General features: G+C 40.8%; 1 protein-coding gene across 5 annotated transcripts in view; it reads left to right on the top strand.

Annotated features, from left to right (window-relative positions):
- The first annotated feature begins 8,588 nt into the window (after positions 1–8,588).
- The window catches only part of cep131.L (centrosomal protein 131kDa L homeolog), a 64,985-nt gene continuing 56,853 nt past the window's right edge, over positions 8,589–16,720 (top strand). For 3 of the 5 annotated variants that reach the window (XM_018235070.2, XM_018235071.2, XM_018235072.2), the window contains exons 1-3: positions 8,591–9,890; positions 13,825–14,004; positions 14,109–14,191. In XM_018235070.2, the coding sequence (XP_018090559.1) occupies positions 13,831–14,004; positions 14,109–14,191 (257 nt within the window). In that variant the 5' untranslated portion in view covers positions 8,591–9,890; positions 13,825–13,830. Of the gene's footprint in view, positions 9,891–13,824; positions 14,005–14,108; positions 14,192–16,720 lie in introns of all 5 variants that reach the window. The other 2 variants (XM_041576229.1, XM_041576230.1) reach the window with 2 other exon arrangements.

A 16,720-nucleotide genomic window follows, 5' to 3' on the forward strand; every position in this document is an offset into this window, starting at 1 on the left:
ATAAAGTTGATAAGCCGCCATACAATATAAAAGGTCATATACCTCTCTGCTTAACAGCATTACTTGGAGTAAAAATCTCCTGAGGCTTGGTTTCAATCTGTGGACTAGATCCTCCCCTGCCACCTGCATATGGGTCTTTTAAAAGGGAGACTGCCCAAACCAATGCCCATTTTTAAAAAAAAATGTGATAATGAAGAGACTATAATAAAGGCAAAGTAAAGTTATATATATATATATATATATATATATATATATATATATATATATATATATATATATATATATATATATATATATATATATGTGCACTTTTGTGTGTGTGAGAATGAGCATAAGTACATGACTATGAGTGTCTCATAGTCATTAGTTTCACCCACAACCCCCCTTTTTTGAACTTTTCAATTGGTCCTCATTATTTATTTTTAATTATTTGCCTTCTTTTTTTTTTTTTTACTCTTTCCAGTTTTCAAATGAGGGTCACCTTGTAAAAAAAAAAAAAAACAAATGCTCTGTACAACTACAAATGTATTGTTAATGCTACTTTATATTATTCAACTTTCTATTTAGGTCTCTCATATTCAAATCAATGCATGGTTCATCAGGTTATTTGTACCCTAACAACCAGATTGCCGAAAATAGAAACTTTTGAGCTGCTGAAAAATGAAAAAAGTTAAATAACTAAAAAAAAACCCACAAATAATACAAAATGAATGAGTTAACATTTAGTATGATGTAGAGAGTGATAGTCTGAGACAATTTGCAATTGGTTATAATTTTTTATTATTTGTGTTTTTTGTGTTATTTAGCTTTTTATTCAACAGCTCTCCAAATTGCTATTCAAGCAATCTGGTTGCTATGATCCAAATTAACCTAGCAACCATGCCCTGATTTGAACAAGATACCAGAATATAAATGGGAGAGGACCAGAATAAAAATATGAGCAATAAAAACTAACAACAACAACAATACATTTGTAGATTTACAGAGCATTTGTTTTTTGATGGGATCAGTGACCCCTGTTTGAAAGCTGGAAAGAGTTAGGAGAAAAAGCCAAATAATTAGAAAACTATTAAAAATAAATAACGAAGACCAGTTGAAAAGTTGCTTAGAATTAGCCATTCTATAAGATAGTAAATTCACTAACCTCCGAAAATTCACCAGCGATGGCTTCGCTCACAGCGCAACACTTCGCCATGCGTAGATTCGCCAGGACAACGCTAATTCACTAAAATCCGAAGTTGCGTCCAGGGTGACGAATGCTGGCGAAGTAGCGCTAGGGTTACTGTGCCAAGCAAAGCGAAGTTCCACTAGTGTTGGCTAATTTGCATACGGCAGGAAGTTAAATTTCAATGGACGTATTTGTTGCAGCACAATCCGGGGAAACCTTTATTTTCTTTTATTAAGTTGTTATATTGCCCTACACATGAGCCCAGTGTATAGTTTATGTGCCATATGTTAGGAAATTTAGGGGGGAAGCTGGTTACCCCCCCAAAAAAATTACGCTCTTTTTAAGCCTATCACCCTGAAAAAGGAAAATACGCTAGCGTTTTTTGGGACTTGGGGGGAAAATTTTCAACTATTTTTTGAGGAACTCTGATCTACTCAATTGCACTTCGCCTGGTCTGAGGTGGCGAAGGCAAGTCTGGCGCAAGAGGTAACGTTCAGTAAAATCCGCATTTTAGTGGTGTTAGGGAGTGCCCCTAAAAGTCAAGTGAAAGGTGAACCACCCTTTAACTCAAAGGTGAACAACGGGTGCATAAATCTTATAAACAATGTATATTTTCCAGTGAAACCAAGTGCCTCTCTGTACTAATGACTCGACTGTTTGAGAGCATTGGGTTTTCACACAAACCGTGTAGAGAATGGGGTTCCCAAAAGGTAGATTGGGATCTACCAATAAACTTTTAGCCAGGGCCACCATTAGAAATCACAGGGCCCCATACAACAAAATTTTTGGGGCCCCCTTACACTCCGCTGACTGCCTAGCATCAATTTGCGCCGAAGAAATGGGTAGAAGTCGAGCACAGACACCAAAACCAAGGCACAAGCAAGCAGAGGGAGAAAGTCAAGATGGCAGCCGCGCTGCAGTAACAGAACGGCAGCATCAAGGTGAGCCGTGCAGCCATAATAGAAGCGCTCAAGCTGCGCAAACACTCGAACGCTTTGCCAGAGCCCAGAGGTAGGGACAGCAGAACCAGAGCTGACTCCCCTGAACTAGACACAGTCAGCGATAGCAGGCAGGGGCCCCCAAATTCAGTGGAAATGGGGGAAAGCAGGAGCCAACAACAGCCAGGGAGAATAGAAACTGAAGGCACAGAAAGCACCTCTACCCTGCTGGACCACAACACTTTGGCAGAGATAGTATCCCTATTGAACAGCAATTATGCTACCACTATTGGCAAAATAGATGAACTCCGATCGGACTTCACTATACTCCAACATGACTTCCAGAATATTAGGGAACGCACTCAAGAAGTGGAAAGACGGGTTAGTGACCTCAAGGACACCTTTAACCCCATCCAAGTGCAGATCCAATCCATGGAACAAAGACTGGCTAGCACAGAGGCGAAAGCAGATGACTTGGAGAACAGGCTGAGACGCAACAATATCAGACTGCTTGGCCTGCCAGAGAGTGGAGGGGGGCGCCCTGAGGCTTTCCTAATGATAGCTACCTTTGCAATTGAACGCACCCATAGGGTGCCAGGTAGACCCCCTCCACCAGGAGCCCAACCACGATCTATGATTGCACGACTCCTCAACTACAGAGACAAAATACTACAAGAGGCAAAGAACAAAGGAGACATCATGCACGAAAACTCCAGAATCTCCATCTACCCTCAATCGAAATCCGCAAACAACGTATGAAGTTCACAGATTTAAAAAATCGGTTACTACAACTTCAGCTACTATATGCAATGCTATATCCAGCTAAACTGCGGGTGGTAGACAACAGCCAAACCCACTTCTTCACATCAGCCCAAGAGGTGGACGCATGGCTGGAAAATAGATTCAGGACATCTCCACGCAGAGAAGTATAAGATGAATCGCAATACAGACAACTATATATCACTGTACTTGCAAATCACTACCTTAAGATGCACATTCTCCTGTGAGGGTGCTGGCAAGGGGCCAACACCCAAAACCGACATCGGAGAACATGTCTTTACCTACTGAGACTGTGGTCTTGTCACTTTTACTAATTCAAACAGTTTTTGGGAGTCAGATCCACTACAAGTTGGGGTGGGTGGTGGATAGGGTGGGGGAAGGGAGAGTTAAGCATTGCTCCGTGGAACTTGTTTTCAAAACACCAAGAAAGACTCTACACACTGTACAAATAACCACAAATGGTACTAACAAGGATGGTACCAATATATGGAAGGACGAGAGGGGTAAGGGAAGATGCACAGCAGGCCATAATTTGCATGTTTTTAAATGTATAGCATTAAGTTAATGTCTTGGAATGTTAGAGGCCTAGGGGGCCCAATAAAAAGGGGTCTGGTTAACAAATTCTTGCGGAAACCCACAAATTATACTGCTTCAGGAGACGCATTTAGGTGGGAGTAAACTCATGATGCTTAATAAAAAACGTGGGTGGTGGGAGCATACCATGCGCCATACTCCAGTTACTCTAGAGGGGTTTCCATTCTTATAGCAAAAACCTGTTCATATACCCTGCACAATGTAATATCGGACCCTGGGGGACGTTTTTTTAATAATACATCTCTCTTTTATGGGTAACTATTGCCAATATGTACATCCCACCCCCCTTTGCAGATAATATACTATATACAGTAATGAACAAAATATCCACACTGCCACTGGACTTTAACAATGTAATCAACAAAGATCTCGACAGGCTACCAATACCCAACAGGTCCGATCAGGCACTGCTAAAATGGACACATTTCACTTAACAGATCTATGAGAGCCCGTTACTTGCTTTAATTCTGCCCATAACACCTTATCTCGCATTGACCTAGCACTGACCAGAGGTTGCCCGTGCTACTACGGGAATTCATATACTGACCAGGGGAATCTCTGACCACCCCGAACCCCAGGACAACATATGGCGTCTGAGCCAACACTGGATAAACCATCCAGAACTGGTAACACCTATAACCACCTCAATCACGGAATTCTTATCGCTAAACGTAGGAACAGCAAGCGACCCAATAGTCTGGGATGCCCTAAAAGCATACGTTAGGGGTGAATACTCCACGTTGATATGACATTGCAAAACACAGGCCCTGTCCCATATAGAGGGAGACAGAAGCTGAAGAAGCCCAATACATAGCCAATCCAAACCCAGATACCATGGCAACATGCACAAGCAGCACTCCTCCTAGCCCAAACAGAGGCAGTCAAAAAAAGTATTTTATACCAAAAAACAAATGTCCTGGAGTCTGGGGATAAATTTCATAAATTACTAGGGTACCTCAACAGAGACCCCAACCAGCAAACATCGATACCTGTAATAAAAACTAGGTCAGGGATCTCTACATCAGACCCCAGGGAGATAAATGATACCTTTAAGCAATATTACTCAGTTCTATATGACTCAAAATTCGAATTTGACTATAAGGATATATTAAACTACATAGGAAAGGCAGACATGTCAACATTAGACATACAGGGGTGTCTACTATTTGTAACAGCCCAAGAAATTACTGAAGACACTGAATCCTTTCCGAGGGGCAAAACACCAGGGGCAGACGGCCTCCCTATGGAATGGTATAGGACATACCAAAAAGTATTGACCCCCATTCTATTTAATGATGCTAGAGAGGGTGAGACCCTGCCTGAGTCCATGAACAAGGCCCTGATTATAGTACTTCCAAAGCCAAAGACCTCAAAAATGTGCATCCTACAGACCGATATCTCTAATGAACTGCGATGCCAAAATACTTGCGAAGGTTCTAGCTAGGCGTCTTAATACAGGTATCACGCAAATAATTGATATCGATCGGTTGGGGTTTATTCCGCTGAGAACCACAGACATCAATATTAGACAGCTATACACAAATCTCATGGTGACCCACGACAATCCCAATATTAACAGTTATAGCTACCTTAGATAATGAAAAGGCATTTAGAGTGGCGATGAATTGTATGGGTTTTCCCGATAAATTCATGAAATGGGTACAAATGTTGTATAAGGCTCTAGAAGTCTCTATTCGCACAAACCAAAACTCCTCACAACCCTTTAGGCTGCACAGGGGGACTAGCCAGGGGTGCCCTCTCTCTCCAGCCATGGAACCTCTGGCATGCATGATACGACAATCGCCTATGATAGAAGAGCTTAAGATGAGAGAGGTAACTGAAAAAATATCCATGTTTGCAGATGACACGCTGCTATACCTAGATAACCCAGATCAAGATCTGGGTGTGGTATTGAATGTTATAAACGTACACACCACATATTCAGGCCTAAAGGTCAACTGGAGCAAATCCGCACTTTTCCCAATAGACCTCCTGCCAGTCCCTCTGCCGATACTACCCGAAGGCTTAAAATGGACAGACAAATTTAAATATTTAGGTATCAACATCCATAAAGACCCATGTAAATTTGTAGAAGGGATTGGAACAGAGAATTAAAATATGGACCCGTCTACCACTATCCCTGATAGGGTGCATTAATCTATTTAAAATGGTAATGCTTCCTAAATTTTCTTACATATTCAGGCAATCTCCTGTAAAGGTACCAAAAAGCTTCTTTGGGAAAATTAGGAGCCTTCTCACGCAACAATACTGACACCCTTCTACACCAAAAATATCCATGGCAAAACTCCAGCTACCAACACAAGCAGGGGGGTTGGCCGTAGCGAGACTGGCTATTGCAAAGTGGAGGACAACCCCATCTCTAGACAACCCAGCCACAGCCTAGAGGCTCAAGCTATAGGTTCATACGAGGAGCCCATGGTGTGGGCATGGAACACAGTCCATGGTCTCCTTCCCAAACAGATCACTGCTCAGGGCTCACTCCAGTCTGGTGTAATCCCAAACTACCACACTTGCAAACTATACCAGACCCTCAAGCTTGGGCCAGTATGAAGTATATCCAAGATATAATGGCAGAAGGTAAACTCATGGATTTTCAAACCCTAAAAAATAAATACAATTTACCCAACAAAATGTTTTTTCGGTATATTCAGCTCAGACATGCCATACAATCCCAATTTAAAAAGGGGCAACTGTGGCAACCTTGCCCACCCAGATAGAAGAAAGAGCCCACGCCAGCGCACATACTAAAAGCTTGTCAAGCTTCTATGGCATCCTAATAACGGGATGGGAAATCTCCATTGGGTAAATTATTTGAGAAATGGCTTAATGACATACCTGAATTGGACATAGAGGTGTGGAAGGAGGTCCTTGACTCAATAATTGACCATATAATATAGTTGCATCCAGAGACAGAATGGTACAATATAAGTTCTTACACAGAGCATATTTGACCCCAAGTGTGCTGGCTAAAATGTCCCCAACCCAGGTGGATGAATGCCCCCAATGTCACCTCTCCCCAGCAAATTTCATTCATATGGTATGGTCATGTACTAAGGTACAAAGGTTTTGGGGGGGCAGTAGCACAATATATATCTGATATGATGGACATTCCAATTATAGCTGAACCCCTGGGAATGTTACTGAACCAAGTAACGGACCTAGCACCAACAGTTGCAAAGAAGGCACTAATTTCCATAATGTTTGCTTATGCCCGTAAATCCATTACTATGAAATGGAAGGCACAAACAACCCCAAGTATAAGTTTTTGGGAAACTCAGATCATAAATGCAGTACCGATGTATAAACTTCTCTATACAAGAAGGGGATGCCCTGTGAAATTTGCAAAAATATGGTCCCCTTGGATAGACATACATGATATGATGGTCAGAACTGAAAGCCAAGGCATTACCCCTAACGAACCCTGGAAAAAGGGAGGGAAAGTAAATACCTGCTCCCCTCAAACCCTCACCACTATAAGTAGAGCTTGGTACATTCACAAAGAAGCAATGCATAAGTTCATGTTTCTTTAAGTTCTTTATTAGCAAGTTAATAAAGTGAATCCACAAAACGAATAACAGTACAAACATGGAATTAATCTGTAATATGTAGATGCAAACTGTTACTGTCAAGAGAAACATTGATTGTGATTTATGAAAATGCTGTAAAACCTGCACATCAACCATGGCCATGTATTTTATTTGAATAAAGCTTTGTTAAAAAAAAAATGGACACAATGGAGATCAAATATTGAAACAATTAATAAAGGTACTTGCACCCAAAACCCCCCCCAAAACACTTAGTTGGTTGGTTGGTGTTCGGTATGATACCTCCCAACATTTTGGAAACAGAAAGGACATGTCCATTTTACAAAATTTGGCAGGTTATGAAACTTTTAACACATTTTTATGGTTTTTATATGTTATTACAGTTTTGCTAATGAAGGTGAATTGCCCTTTAAGCTGTGTCTTCATTCTTATCTAAAACAGTTACAAAAGTATCTTAAATACATGTTCTGGGCACTCTGCCAAGAGCCAATTAAGTTAGAAACAGTGTATATTTTTCTGGATGTTCAGTGCAGCAGATCAAAGACGAATATGGGAATGCGGGTTGAGCCATCAAAAGTGGGACTATCCTGCTCTAAACGGGACAGTTGGGAGGTATTTACTTATTTATTAATTTTATCGAAATCTTCACTTTACCAACAAAATAATTAAAGCACAAACAATTCCTATGCAGTTGGTAAGTAAAAAGATGGTGAAAATGGTTTGGCAGGGGGGGCCCAAGGAGAGCACAGGCGGCGTGCGTATTGCTGTGGAATTTTGGTCACACCCCTTTTGGCCACTCCCCATGGACTCCACCCACTTTCCCATGTGTTTTCACTGATTTTTCAGCAAAATCAAACTATAGCAGTGGGGGCAAAACTTGTGTAAAAGTCTTGCACTGCAGGAAGGGGATATTAACATCACATGTACAATTTTAACTGAGAGCTGTGAATGCTGCACTACAAGCACATTATGGGGAAAAAGATTTTGGCACCTAAAGTACATTACATGCAGAACTTATATCAAGATGGCATGGTGGCAAATCGATGTATAAATACATCCAGAATTCATGGCAGGATGGCACGGTGCAATTCCATGTATAAATGCCCCCAGAATTCATATTAGGATGGCACAGACGCAATACCATGTATAAATGCCCCCAGAATTCATATTAGGATGGCACAGACGCAATACCATGTATAAATGCCCCCAGAATTCATATTAGGATGGCACAGACGCAATACCATGTATAAATGCCCCCAGAATTCATATTAGGATGGCACAGGCGCAATACCATGTATAAATGCCCCCAGAATTCATATTAGGATGGCACAGGCGCAATACCATGTATATACAGTGCTACGTAATATTTAGGCGCTATATAAATATATGTTAATAATAATAATAATAAATGCCCCCAGAATTCATATTAGGATGGCACAGACGCAATTCCATGTATAAATGCCCCCAGAATTCATAGTAGGATGGCACAGACGCAATACCATGTATAAATGCCCCCAGAATTCATAGTAGGATGGCACAGGCACAATGCCATGTATAAATACCCCCAGAAGACCAAGTCCAGCATTGAGTTTACTCTGCTTATGTTTGCATGTTGTTAAAGTAGGAGTATGTTATGTTTCATCCTTTAGCTTGCATGTATAAACTACTGTTGAGGGTTTGGTCTCTTTGACGAAGGCACATCCCTGGCCTGAACAACTGTGTGACGAAAATAACTGTGCTGACTGAGAATCTCTGACCTCACTGTGCAGGTTGTTGTGGAAGAGAGGCCAGTCGGCGCAGATCCGGAGGAGTCTCAATGCAGCAGGAGCAGGCAGAGGCCAACACAGAGCCGCGTGTGACGTGACAAATGCCATGCTGCTCCGAAGTGAAAATATTTGATTCCGGCGAGGGATGTGCTGCATGTGCACCGGCCCCTCACCCCTCTAGACACGCTTTGTTTTTACAGTGGCACGATCTCCGTCGGGCCGCGGCGGGGGGGGGGGTCGGGTCCCGGTTAATGGCACCGCCTGCTCCGCCACAGCAAAGTTCGGCTCCTCTTCCGGGCTCCCTCTAGGCAGGCGGGGCTTCTTCCATTACAGACAAGAGAAAAAAACCCGCAAAAACAAAGTTGTAAAAAAATAAAACAGGAGGAGGAAAATTCTGGAGGGGGGGGGGGTCAGACGCCTATGGGTCACTACCTGCCCCGCCACCTATCCCAGTATGAACGAGTTTGGAATTTAGAAGCCAATATTCCCCGCCTATTTTGTGTGAATACTACCGAACTGCAAAGCGTAGCACCGCCTTAGTAATATGACCAACAGTTTCAAAGACCAATAGCAACAGAGACCTCTACCATAGACCAATTAGCGTCAAGCCCGAGCAGCCATCTAGTTAGATTGCAGTGGGTTGCTACAGGGTGTCTATTACATGCAGTGTTGTCAGTTATTTAGTTGATTGTTTGGATTTGCTAAGGAAGTCGTGAGTGCCTCGCTGGGCACAGGAATACTGTGGTGACATACAGAGGCTGGGTGCGGAGTGTTTCCCCACGCTGAGAGGGAGCGCACAGAGTCTGCGCAAAGCGCTGTATGACATCGAACAAAAGCTTCCAGTAAAAACAATAGTATCCGTAGGGAACTGTGGTATCCGTGGAGAGCTGTGACATTAGGATTTAGGAATTTCGGTCTGTGGAGTGTGGAGAAGCAGCAGGAACACGGGGCTTGATTGCTGGACTGTGATGTGTTGATACCGGGAAACTTGCTGTCCAACTTTAGAGCGCTGTGCTGTGCTGCTCGCTCCGTGTAGGATTCCCAGGAGACTTTTCCCGAGAGCTGCCCCAGACATACGGTACGGCAGCTAGAGCTCTTCATCTGCTCAACTACAATATTCTCACTTTCACTTTACAATTCATAGATAATTCATAGATAGAACAAAAGGACTCCTTGCGCTAAATACACAAGGGAGGAAGCGCAATCATGTACCACCTGTGCTTTCTACTACCTCAGTCATCCTATTCCCATACTACAGCAGCATTGTATGCAACATTCTCATCCTACAGCAGCACTGTTTGCAACATTCTCATCCAAGAGCAGCATTGTAGGCAACATTCTCATACCACAGCAGCAGTGTCTGCAACATTCTCATACTATAGCAGTAGTTCATACAGCAAAGTATTCATGTTATATGTGTACTGTGCAAGTCAGCATTGGTAGCTTTTAAAATGGGTAGTTGACCTTTACGTCTATAGCGTTCTATAACATACTAATAGTTCACATAAAGGTGAACTACCCATTTTAAAAGCTACCAACGGTTACTTGAACACTACACATATAACATGAATACTTTGCTGCATGCACTGCTGCTGTAGTATGAGAATGTTGCATGCACTGCTGCTTTTATACAACTTTTAAATTTGCCTTCATTTTTTTTTATCGTTTTTGAATTATTTGCCTTCTTTTGACTCTTCTGAATGTATTGCTATTGCTTCTTTATATTACTCATCTTTCTTTTTAGAAGCTCTCCTATTCATATTTCAGTCTCTTATTACAATCAATACATGGTTGCTAGGGTAATTTGGACCCTGGCAACCACATGGCTGAAATTTCAAACTGGAGAGCTGTTAAATAAAAATAAATAACTCAAAAGCCACACATAAAAAAAAAAATGAAAACCCTCTTGCACAATGTCTCAGAATACTATCATACTAAAAGTTAATTTAAAGGTGAACAACCCCTTTAACAAGAACTACTAACTAATACTAATAATTTCATATTGTAAATTAGTTTCCAGTAAAACTTCAACCACCAGTATTCATTCCATCTCAGTTTATTTTCCCCTATAATAAAGTCACAATTTCTGCAATTTCTACCAACCTTTACACATTGAAATATAAAGGCACAGGAGTCTGTTCTCTTGAGCATTAGGGTACAAAGATGACCAGAGGATACTCATAATGTAGTCAGTACTGGACAATATCAGCAGGGTATTGCATTGTTGCCTTAGCTGCCCAGAGGATAGTTATTGTTCTTTTTGTAGTTGTTTTTTGGAAACCACTATCGTGTGAATACTTAGTCAAATGCAAGTAGGTGAAATTCTCACTTTGACAGATGTGTTAAATGTGTGGCTGTGTATATTCCTTTCAAACACACATATATTCTCTTTCAAACAGCTTTAAAACTGTATATGATGTTACCTTTATTTTTATGTAGCCCTTATAATTGTACATAGGGATGTCAAGGAAGCCAAACCAAGCCAAGTGTTATTTTAATCTTCTAGAGGATTGGTAAACTGAAAATGCTGCGCAGCATATCAGTATGATTTTCAAAACACCCATGTTGGAGCCATTAAAATATGTTTTCTGTTACCCAGCTGGGAACAGTTCGAGCTTGATAAAGGGGTTGTCCCCGAAACGTTGCATGCCGCATTGAATAAATTTAAAGCAAGGGTTTCACCCTGCAAGTACTACTTGAGTGCCAGTGAATTTTTCTTCGTTTGGAATTTTGAGGGGGTGGCCGATCCCCTATTTCGCTGGGCACCAGGTACTCTAGTTTCAGGAGGGCCAGGGTGTGCGCTTGTAATTTGGAGAAACAGTTAGAGCAAAAGAGTCATTTGGATTAATTGTCCAAAGTTGTTAGGCTGAGAATGCTGTTTTTATGTGTTTTCAGAAGTATAATACTTATGTGTGTTCATTATGGTGTCCTTTGGTGTGTTGTTCTGTTGCCTAGGATATTGCTTCCATAGATACACATTGTGTAATTTATCTTCATCTATTGGCTTCCTCCACCAGTAACAGTATTATTTGCTTCCTCCCAGTGCTGTCAGCTCTGAGAGCGTTCTTTTTCCCATTCATTGAGATGAATATGCTGTGAATAAACAGTTTTCAGTTATCCTGTAACAGGTTATCCAGAATGTTCTGAATTAAGGGAAAGCCATTTCCCATAGACTATATTTTAATCAATTTTGAAAGTGTCTTTCCTTTTCCTCTATAATAACAAAACTCTTCATCTTCATTGTTTGATATATAATTAATCCTTATTGGAGGCAAAAAACTCCTATTGGATTTATTTAATGTTTACGAGATTTTTTTAGTAGTAGTACCCAAAAAGTTTTTCAAATATATTAATAGTAAAAAGATGCATGTTGAAAGTGTTGCTCCATTAAATAATGGTACTGATATGGCTGTAACAGATACTAAAGAGGCATATTTGCTATTTTCTTCAGTGTATACGAAATAGCTCAGGCTCACTTCATAGCTGCACTGATGACTCAGCTCAATCTAGTCAGTGGCTGGCTTAGGATATGATTCATAAAGCTTTAATAAAAATGAATGTAGACAAGGCCCCAGGGCCTGATGGCATACACCCCGGTTTCTAAGTGAGCTTATCTATGGATTGGAGAAAAGCTGATGTCATTCCAATATTTAAAAATGGATTACTATCTCAGCCTGGCAATTATAGGCCAGTAAATTTGATATCCGTGGTGGGCAAATTATTTGAAGGGTTGTTAAAGGGGTTGTTCACTTTTAAATGTTTTTTATTTCTTATTATTTGTGGTTATTGAGTTATTTATATTTTTATTCAGTAGCTCTCCGGGTTTACAATTTCAGCAGTATGGTTGCTAGGGTCCAAATTACCCTAGCAACCATGCACTGATTTGAATAAGAGACTGCAATATGAATAGGAGAGGCCTGAATAGAAAGACGAGTAATAAAAAGCAGCAATATCAATACATTTGTAACCTTACAGAGCATTTGGTTTTTAGATAGGGTCAGTGACCCCCAGTTTGAATGCTGTTAAGAGCCAGAAGAACAAGGCAAATAATTCCAAAACTATAAAATATAAATAATGAAGACCAATTGCAAAGTTGCTAGGAATTGGACATTCTATGACATACTAACAGTTACCATAAAGGTGAACCACCACTTTAAGGGATCACATTCAAAATTTTGTCCTAGTGAATGGCATTATGAGCATGGCTTTATGAAGGATAGGTCATGTCAGACAAATTAGATTGCTTTTTATGATGAGATAATTAAGATGCTGGACAGCGGGGGTTTTTGGATTTTGACAAAGCGTTTGATATCGTGCCCCACAAACGGCTGCTTTCTAAACTAAGGTCTTTTGGGCTTAATGAAGTTGTTTGCACATGGACAGGAAACTGGCTACAGGATTGGATACAGAGGGTGATTGTTAATGGTACATTCTCTGCTTGGAGTAAGGTTCTTAGTGTGGTCCCTCAGGTCTCAGCATTGCGTCCACTTGTATTTAACTTGTTCATTAATGACTTAGGGGAGGTTATTGTATGTAATGTATCAGTGTTTGCAGATGACACAAAACTATCCAGCCCAATTAATTCCATCCAGGATGCGGCAACCTTGCAACAAGATCTGGGCAGCTAAGTGACAAATGAGATTCAATGTTGAGAAATATAAATTAATTTACCTGGGATGTAAAAATATTCAAGCCACTTATACCCTTAATTGGGACTGCTCTAGGCAAATCCATTTTGGAAACCGACATTGGAGTCCTTGTAGATAATAAACTTGGCTGTAGCAAGCAATGCCAGTCAGCAGCATCAAAGGCAAATAAGGTATTGAGCTGTATTAAAACGGGCATAGATTCACGGGAGGAGGGGGTCATTCTTCCACTTTATAGAGCACTGGTAAGTTCAAAGGTTGAACTTGATGGACATGTGTCTTTTGTAAACCTAACTTACTATGTTACTAGTAGTGATAAAATTTAAATGCAGTTAAAGCTAACAACCTTCTTTCTGTCCCATGCAGGTCCCCATGCAGAGTTCATTTGGTCCCATACTTCCTCAGGATGGGGGGAATAACCGTGATCTTGCTCTCACAGGCTCTCAGGTCTCTGTGACCCGACGCCCCAGCAGTGCTGGCAGTACCAAGCACATCACTCGCTCAGTCTCCGTCATAACTGATTGTCGGAGCAAGGGAAACTCACTGGTGAGAACAAATGGTGATGCTGTACCTGCACATTAAAAATAAATGTGTGGTTGTGTATATTCCTTATTTTAATATTCCCTGCTTTCTTTGTATGTCATTTACAGAAAGACTCCCCAAGGGCTATCAACAACCTTCGTAGATCTAATAGTACTACACAGGTGCCACCAGAGAACAGCTCTGCTTTCAGGTATCACATGGAATATTCAGGAAACAACTTGCCTTAAGCATAAGCTGAAACCAGCACTGTAAAAAGGGTTGCATGTTATTAATCTTTAAATTAACTTTTAAGTATTATGTAGAGTGATACTCTGAGACAATTTGCAATTGGTTTTTATTTTTCACTACTTGTGGTTACTTAACTTTTTATTCAGGAGCTCTCCAGTTTGCAATTTCAGCAATCAGTGTGTAGTTGCTAGGTTAGTCTGGACCCTAGCAATTGCTAGGGTCCAGACTACCCTAGCAACCACAAATTGATTTGAATAAAAGACTGGAATATGAATAGAAGATAGCCTAAACAGAAATATGGGGTTAATGACCCCATTTGAAAGTCAGAAAGAATAAGGCAAATAATTAAAAAAACAATTAAAAAAAAAAAAATATATATATATATATACAACGTACATTTTGAACATGGCTATTTTCCTTGAGATTTCAGAGAAAACGTCTAGAGTGCCACGCTACACCATCTATAACCAATAAGAAACCCAAAGTATGCTGGATTCAATTGAACAAAATGCTGGTTAGCACAGTTATCCTCGATGCAATTTGAGCGAAATGTGTCTTTTTGATATGGTATTTTTATTCTCAAAGAGAGGGAGTAAACAAATGTCGTACTGATTCTGGGGTAAATAGCACAACAGGTATGTTGGCTTGCATTTGAATTTTCTATAGCCAGATGCTGTTCCTTGGGGAGAAGGGAGGGAAAATCCAAGTCTTACTCTTCTGATGGAATGTAACAGGTGTTCTGCTGGGGGTGGGAGTTAGACTTGCAGAATCTTGTCCACTCCATATTGGATTAGCTCCCTTTCATGTCACTTTGTTTTCTTTGTCTTTGAGGAAGGGGGTGTTGTCTAGAACCCTTCCTTTAAAATATCCTTTACTTCTTTATCTTGCCTAGATTGGACACACGCACCATGGTGATGAAGATACTGTTGCTTGGAGAAAGGACACTAAAAAGTTAAAGTGGCTCCTCCTCCTTCTCTGAGCTTCATCCCCTGCCTACTTCCTCAATCCCCAGTTTTCTTTTAATGTCCAGACACTACCTGGCTGGGAGCACTGGTCAGAGCCATGCCACAATAGGGGCCAGTGTATAATATTCCAGAGCTTCTCCATCCAAGAATTTTTCCTGCAGCTCATTACCTTTCAGCTCTACGGAGGTTGCAGGCTCGGGGGCTCCCCCTCTTCACTCTGGGCAACTGGTTCCCGCTCCCCAGAGGCTGCACCAGTGGTCAGAAAAGGGTCCCAACTTAATAAGCTTTCATGGCTGGCTGAGGCGCTAATATTGCCCCCTCCCCCCCCCACATCTCTCTCTCTTACTCTTCTTTCCCAGCTCCCTCTGACGCTTCCAAGGGTATTCGGGTGGGAGGCTATTCCCCACAATCTTCTGGCAAGGTGGGTAGAACAACCGAGATCCAACAAACACATCCACTTGCTCAACTACCTTTTTGCCGGGCGCGCAGTATTACAGCAGACTCTGGCAGCGCTCCATCTTAGGCGCCCTACTGGTAACCGTCCCCTTCTTACCACGCTCATTCCTCTTCTCGTCTGGCGGCCATTTTGTTTGCGCCATAACCAAGACGCGACTGCTACAGCTCCTGCACTCAAATGCTGAACACTCCGATCGAGGACACAAGTATGTTTTGTCCCACGTAGGGCTGACTATATATATATATATATATATATATATATATATATATATATATATATATATATATATATATATATATATATATATATATATATATATAACGCTCCAAAGGAATCCGCACTCACAGGTCTTATATTAAATAAAATTATTTATTTAGAACAAATGTAACGTTTCGGCCTCTCCGAGGCCTTTCTCAAAGTGATCATTTTACAATAAACATGCCTTATATACACACAATCTGGCGGGAAACAATAGTAGCTATGACGTCTAATGCTCGTCAAGAACAGAGCGACTCCCTTCTGATAGAAACCACAGAATCATTTGTATTTCATTATAAGATATGCATTACATTTAAATCTAACAGTATATATTTTTTACCTAAAAACAAGTTAAAAACAAGTTAAAATCAATATATCAAGACACTATTTCTTTGTATCAATTTAGTAACCATATAACGGCTACTTAAGCTCAAATTTGTAACTCTGTTTCTAGTGTCACTGATTTAACATACTTTGAGGATGTCAAAAAGGTCCTGACTTAAACGCTACCTGCTACAACACTTACTACTAACCTACCATACGTTATCCTCAATAATAGTTCCTCCCACTAGCTCTACTGTATATATAATTCTGGTTGTGTTAACATTAACCTCATGAGTGCTGCTCAATTTAGCTGTCCACTGAGGTGCACTACTCATATAAATCATGCTTATTATGTCCCATATGTATCCCCTCACGTGACAGTACTCAAGTGTACCCTTATATAAACACTCATATTTAATAGAAAATATATATAAATAAATAAAAACACATCGTGTTAGCTGTCATCCCCCAAAATTAGTTACATGTG

Source organism: Xenopus laevis, chromosome 9_10L (genome assembly GCF_017654675.1).
Source record: "Xenopus laevis strain J_2021 chromosome 9_10L, Xenopus_laevis_v10.1, whole genome shotgun sequence".
Taxonomy (NCBI): domain Eukaryota; kingdom Metazoa; phylum Chordata; class Amphibia; order Anura; family Pipidae; genus Xenopus; species Xenopus laevis.